Below are 6,811 nucleotides of genomic sequence, written 5' to 3'. Positions count from 1 at the left end.
TGGAACTGCTGCGCCAATTGCGCCAAGCTGCGCCAATAAGGTCACCCTGCTCCATGCTGCTCCAAAAGCGTGTTATTTTGAATATTTGCTCCATGTCTGCTCCAAAATAGACAGCGGGTAACGGCGGTTTCTACCGGGAACGAAAACGAAACTCACGGCCGGACTGGAGGAGCGGCGAGCGTGCGCTTTCATACGGCCTGCGCCCCCAACAAGGAAACGATACAGCAGATTCTTGACAGAGTGAGGGCGCTTCGAACCAACCCTCTACCCTCCCGACCCTCTTTTTTCTTTGTCGACGCATCGCCTCTGGCCGAGCGAGCCGACAACTTGCCGCACGTGTTTTGGATCTGCCGCGGAATATCACCGGTACCAATAAATGCCTTCGCTGCTATATCTCACCAAAAAGAAGACTCGTTGTGCACTTCAGTTGCATGATTCAGAGTTTTAGCTGTATGTTTTTGACAGTGCGCAGCTCGCTGCCAGCGGTCCGCTCAGCCCGACCGGAGCGTGAGCAGCAGAAACACGTTTAGCTAAGCGATAACCGTATCTCCCTCGGCGGGAAATCATTCGCGTCACTGGTCGTGCCCTGCGCGCGTGCAAACCAAGGCATCATCCGAAAGGAAAAATAACTGATATTTCAGTCACGGAAAATGCCGCGTTTATTGCCTGCCGCACCATTTTCATATAATACAGTCGCTGATAAGATATGAAGGCCTCGCATATTTTTCTTCATGTGCCCCGAGCACGGTCACCGTGGCCCCGAGTTAAAATGTTTCTTTCAATTTTTTGATTAGGCGCTTCCGAGTGATAATGTTAGGCTGTTTGACCGAAAATTAGACCGAAAATTCAGAAGGGGGGAAGGAGTCGCCTATTTTAATGACGCACATGTAAATTTACACGGACAGGTATCACGTGTAGCCACGGCAGGGCTAGGGCAGTGGCAAATGCGCGCGCGCCGCCGCCTAGCCACCTTACCGCCGCTCTACTACAGTGGCTAGCCACTGTAGCTCTACCCCGCCCGTGCTGAAGGTCAACCGGCGAGGGTTAGCGTCACTAAATAACCGTTTATTTAGTGACGCTTATTTAGTGGCTCTAGCGAGGGTTGGTCCGCAGCGCCACGAACTAGCGGCGGTGAAAGGTGGAAACTATACCCGAAGCGCAGGCCGTATGAAAGTGCGCGCCCGCCGCTCCTCCAGCCCGGCCGTGCGAAACTGAATGTCGTACTGCCATTTTCCGTGCGGTAGTGCGGTAGCGACTGAGCGTTCCCTGTTTTCTATTTCTTGTTTGGCTGTGACGACCGCACAACGTTACGCATTTGCCTGATTGGAACCGTCGAGACCGTGATTTAAGTGTATGGTCATAGGAGTTTATACAGGAGGCTGTGGGCTGGTGCATAGTTTCTTGTGTGGTCTGGTGACGGATATTTCAATGTGACGTGTGCTGCAGTCATCAGTTGCCTGGCTCTTCACGGAAATGTCGCTGTCAAAGTTGAAAGGTGAGTAGTTTCCTTGTCCCGGTCAATAGCAGCATGCTCTTTGGCACGCGAGAAGTGTGTAAAAATGAGTGTGCACGTGCAGTCTCGTGCACGTGTTCCCGCTAATCGTGTTCCCGCTAATCTCGTGTTCCCGCTAACCTCGTGTTCCCGCTAACCGTGATTATACGACGAGTTTAAACGATTCAAGGTGCCGCTGTTGTTGCAATGATTGCGGCCTTTTTCCATCGTCGTCGTGCTACCGCTATGCCACGGGGAGGTAACAGGCAACCAAACGGAATGCTCAAATGCATAAGGCCATAGTGTTTTCCGTTGCCTCTGAATTTTTTAAAGAATTGTTGCTCTAAGTTCGCGACCTTTGTGTTTCTTGTTATTTTTTGTGGAGCGCGGGGTGGCGGGGGGGGGGGGGGGGTTGAGTCGTGGACTGAAGCATGCTTTGGCACTTTGACATGGGTCCACATGGCCATGCCATTTTTTTTGCGTTTGGATGAAGCTAATCACAAGACACAGCCTGTTGATCTTGTTCATTATATTTGTTTTCATTAAGGAGTTTTTCACGTCCATTCTTTTCGTGCAGGACGCCACAGCACTTTCAATCCTGACTGGCTGAATGAAACTGACGGCAATGGAGACAACATATCTGTATGGTGCAGGAAAGGCGGCAGTGAAGAACAAGGTTTCTGCGTCTTCTGCAACAGTACTATAAACTGTTCCAACCATGGAATCAGTGCCCTAAAACGGCATGCAGCAGCCAAGCGTCACACGGATATTTGTGCCAAGCATAGAAACGATGGTACATTGAAGCGACCATCTACATCGCAAACCTTGCTCGAAGCATTCAGTCAAAGAACTGGAGTGACTGAAATGGACCGGGCAGCAGCAGCAGACACCTACTTTGTCCTTGGCACTGTGCTGTCCGGTCTACCCTACTCTTGGGGAGACACAGCCTCCGCCATTTTCCCACTAATGTTCCCTGATTCGCAGACTGCCAAGAACTTCCAATGTGGCAGAAAGAAAGTTTCGTACATTGTGTCTGACGGATTGGGCCCGTATTTCAAGGACATCGTAGTCCAAGAGTTGAATAGACCCGGTGTATTTTTCACTATCCAAGTGGACGAAACGCCGATTCCGGAGCAACGCTGCCAGCAACTTGATGTGCTGGTAAGGTACTTTTCAGACCGACAAAAAAGAGTTGTTGTAGAACATTTGCAATCCTTCCAACTGGGATCAGCGACAGCAGACATTCTCCTCAATGCTGTAAAGGAAGCAGTACAAGACCTGCCAAGGGACAACCTGTTGTGCTTTTACAGCGATGGACCAAACGTCATGAAGAGCCTGAAAAGACGACTTAAAGAAGACATCAGCCCCGCCCTCCTTGACATAGGGGAGTGTTCATTGCACAAAGTGCACAATGCCTTTGGGCATGCACTAGCTGCTTTCGGCAGTGATGTGGAAGCAGCACTTGTAGACACGTACTGCTTCTTCAAGAACTCTGCATCCCGAAGTGAGCGTCTGAAAGCCAGCCAGATTGCCCTCAACCTACCTGAGAATGTTTTCCTTCGTCACGTGAGCTCTCGTTGGCTGACACTTGGCCCCGCTCTTGACCGGCTGATTCAGCAGCTGCCAGCAGTGAAAGAAGTGGTGCTGTCCGATCGAAATGCTCGTGGTGGTGTGCTCTATAACCGCCTGAAACTATCTCTCACAGATAAAGCTTTTCTGGCCAAGGCACTTTTCTTGCGCAACTGTACTGATTTGTTTGTTGGGTTTTTGACCCTATTCCAGAAAACGGAGCCACTGCTACACGTCCTCTTTTCTGAGATGGAAGTTTTGATCAAGAAGGTCCTTGGACGTTTTTTGCGCCGGGAAGTCTACCAAGAAAAGTCTGGGGAAGAACTCAAACTTGTTGACATAGACCGGCCATCCAACTGGAAGGAGCATGTTGAAATCGGCGCAGACACTGAAGCTGCCCTCTCCGACTGGGCACCGCATGAAAAGAAACAGTTCCGAGTTGGAGCACGGAGCTTCTACATAAAGGCTGCTGGATACCTGCTTTCCAGGCTTCCACTTGGAAACTCTGTACTGAAGGACCTCCGCTGCTTGAACCCAAGCCTTCTCAAAGTAGAAGGTTCTGCTGCATCCATGAGGAACCTGGCTAAGGAGCTTCCGCAAGTAATTGCACCTCACCAGGTGTCGTCTTTGATGGATGAATTCAGCCTTATAGCAACAGAAAACGTTGACTATAGCCCTTCTGATCGGCTGGATGAGTTCTGGCAAAGCATTTTTGAGCTAAAGCTGGGTGACGGTGCACTGAAGTACCCATTACTGGGAGCACTTGTGAGAGCGCTGTTAAGCCTCTCGCATGGGAACGCAGATGTAGAGAGAGGTTTCAGTGAAAATAGGCGTATGCTTCGGGACCGAGCTAGTCTCTCCATTTCAAGTGTGAACGGCCTTCGGTCTATAATGTCGTTCTCGGAAAGATTTGGCCGCAATGCAGCGGCAGTGCCCCTGAGTGGAGAGCTCATCAGAGCTGTGAAGGGCTCTCGGAAACGTCAGATTCAGCGACTTGAAGGCGAAGCATTGGAAGAGCCACGTGAAAAGAAATCAAAGTCAGGTGATTCCAGTGCTACAAGCAAGGCTGCCGAGGAAAAGGAATTGCAGGCTGAAGTCGACTCAGCCAATAAGATGCTGAGTAACGCTGACCTCCTCATTTCAAGAGGCATGAGTAAGAAGTGCTTTGGTGATGTTCAGAGTGGTCAAAGTCTTTTGAAGGAGGGCCAGAAGAAGCTATCGGAAGCTCTTTCAAAGCTTCATTGTTTGCAGAAAAGCAAGTAAACCTGTCCAGTGTCGTGCAGAAAGCAGGGAGGCTCCTTGTACAATTGTTCTCTTGAATTAGTTTTTTTGTGCTTGAAATAAATTTTTGAAACAAAAACATCTAAAAGCTTCTTTTGGTGCTTTTATGGTCTGTATGGTTCTCTTTATTTTGCAGTTTAATTGCATGTCGAGGAATCGCTTGACTCTGGGTAACAGTCCTTGCATGACAATTTAAGTGGTCCAAAATAACCTGCTCCAAAAGCTGGAAAGGGTGCTCCAAATCCACATTTTTGCTGCTCCAAGCACTGCTCCAAGTAGCCAGTTGTCTGTTCCACCACTGCGTTGGCATTAACACCACTGTGGCGAACTGGGCAAGTTGGTGAGTGTTCATGGTGAAAACGGCCCATAAAAGACGAAGACAGAGATAGGGTAGAGCCGTGTTCGTGTTTACCCTATGTCTGTCTTCATCTTTTATGCGCTGTTTTCACTGTGAGCACCACTAAGACCGCATTGCAAGCCCGCAAACTTGAGCGCAGACATGAAATTCTTTTTTAAGGCGCCATTAAGACGAAATGCAAGTTGGGTTCGTTAGAAAGACGGCTTTGTACCAACAATGATACCAATTTTACTGCAAACTTAGAACAAATGATGGAGTTATTAAATAAAACGTGAAGCAGGGACAACTGCCTAGCCACTTTCCGGCAACTTTTCTGTGACGTCACAAGATCTGGTTGTGCGATTTCCGGCCGCCGAACTGGCCCATCGGTGAGAAACATGAATGGACAATTACAGTTGGTCCTCTAGTTCCGTTTTATGGCGTCACTTGAATGCTAACGTGAAGTTAACACACTGAAAACTATAGGTGTCTTCGATTTTGCTGAACTCGCTGCACTCATTCAGGTAGTGCAGCACTCGTCTCTTCGATTTTCGAGTGCAGCGCGCGGCGCCTGCACTTTTCTCTTCGATTTACCGACGGTGCAGGGAGTGCAGGATGAGTTCACGCTTTCCCTGCACCTCCTAGGGAGGAGGTGCAGAAGCAGACGACAAAAGTGCAGGACCGGTTCTGCAGTGGCGGCGCCTGCGCTGAACTGGCTGAACTCATCCTGAACTGATGCAGAAAGTGCAGGCCAAATCGAAGAGACCTTATGTTTTTAGTGCTGGCCTGCATGGTGTCACTCCTACCCATAATATTTCACTGTTGTGTGAAATTTGAAAGTTTTTAATAATTGCGTCTGTCGTGGCTGCAATGGCACTGAGTGAGGTACTGAATACAAGTTCATTCAAACGTAAACAAAGTTATATTTTGTCTTCATGAACCCTTTAGCAGACTCCACAATGGAGCAGGGGTGGGTGGGCTGGGGACAATTTTTGACAGCATTGGTGAGCCTGTGCGAGAACTAGCAAAAAACAAGTACGGCGCAAGATTTAAACTGAAAAATTGTTGAGCCGAAATGTTCAAATGGTGGCTCATTGCCAAGTGAAGCTGTTGAGGTTTCGTTGGGATGCGTGTATTCTCAAAAGAAAACACGATTGTCGAGTACACGTACAGTGTAAGTGAGTGCACGAAACTGCTGCGTCTTACTGGCCAGTGGTGCGCTCGTGATTGGTGGCGGGAACGGCTGTGTCGCGTTCGCCACAGCACTCCACCTGCCCTGTGTTTCCGCTGCTGCGGCAGCGTGCTCTCTTCTCTCTTTCGCAGCTGTAATGCAACACCGACGCCACACTCTCTCCACCATTGTCCGTACCTCGGCGGCTTCCGCGTCGAAACCTTTCTGCCTATTCAGTTTTTTGTACACGGACATTTAAAGGGGTCATGCAAACAAAACACAAGTTCGGTTCAATTGCCTCTTTAGAGTCATACTGACGCCACTTTCAACGCACACTTCGCTCAAATTAGCTATATAATTAGGGCAAAAGGGAATGGCCATGCGCGTCGCCAGCTCATTTCCCGCCCTAGAACCTACGACGTGTTATGCACAGCTGCGCGATTGGCTGATGAAAGTTAGGCAGGGCTTATAAGCTTGCAGAATGAGCTATTTTTTGCTTAAATGTAATGCATATTCATTTTATAGCCCTAAGAATGGTGGGGTAAAAATGGAAGTTACGAAAGTGACCATATGCCATGTTTCACGAAACGATTACTACCTACTGTAACCAAAACAAGCCAGCTGCAAATACGGTCAGAAACTAAGCAAAGGCGACAGCGGCCCTGCTCATATGGTGGCGCCATCTACGAGGACTGACGGGCGTTCCGCAGTCCGCTGCAGACGAAACAGCGCACTCACGTTTGCTTGAAGACCTGTTTTTGTTACGTCATCGCAAACGTCACAAAACACGATTTGGCGGGAGAATCAAAATTTTAACTCAAACTAAATAATTTATCAGTAAATAAAGCATCTTATGCTGCCGGACCAGCCCTGGTGGCACTATAAAGCACTAAATCTTTCGAAATAAATCAAACTTGTATTTTGTCTGCGTGACCCATTTAAGCGGTAACCACGTGGAGCG

The 6,811-nt window shown here is 48.8% G+C and overlaps 1 protein-coding gene across 1 annotated transcript; it reads left to right on the top strand.

Moving 5' to 3' along the window:
* LOC144159227 (uncharacterized) lies at positions 1-4,641 on the top strand. Its single transcript, XM_077690592.1, has 2 exons — positions 1-1,495; positions 2,070-4,641. Exons 1-2 carry the CDS (start codon positions 1,474-1,476, stop codon positions 4,322-4,324), a joined length of 2,277 nt encoding a protein of 758 aa, XP_077546718.1. The 5' UTR covers positions 1-1,473; the 3' UTR covers positions 4,325-4,641.
* The last annotated feature ends 2,170 nt before the right edge of the window (positions 4,642-6,811 follow it).

This window comes from Haemaphysalis longicornis, unplaced genomic scaffold, assembly GCF_048455015.1.
Source record: "Haemaphysalis longicornis isolate Haplotype H1 unplaced genomic scaffold, Haemaphysalis longicornis Haplotype H1 scaffold_10, whole genome shotgun sequence".
In the NCBI taxonomy this organism is placed as follows: Eukaryota; Metazoa; Arthropoda; class Arachnida; order Ixodida; family Ixodidae; genus Haemaphysalis; species Haemaphysalis longicornis.
The sequence above is the reverse complement of the archived record's forward strand: the minus strand, read 5'-3'. Positions and strand labels throughout refer to the sequence as shown.

Bases quoted from the DNA above. Each gene is read 5' to 3' on its own strand.
- LOC144159227 (XM_077690592.1), top strand. From the start codon at position 1,474: ATGTCGCTGTCAAAGTTGAAAG. The intron at 1,496-2,069 runs GTGAGTAGTTTC...CTTTTCGTGCAG, and splicing joins GTCGCTGTCAAAGTTGAAAG to GACGCCACAGCACTTTCAAT.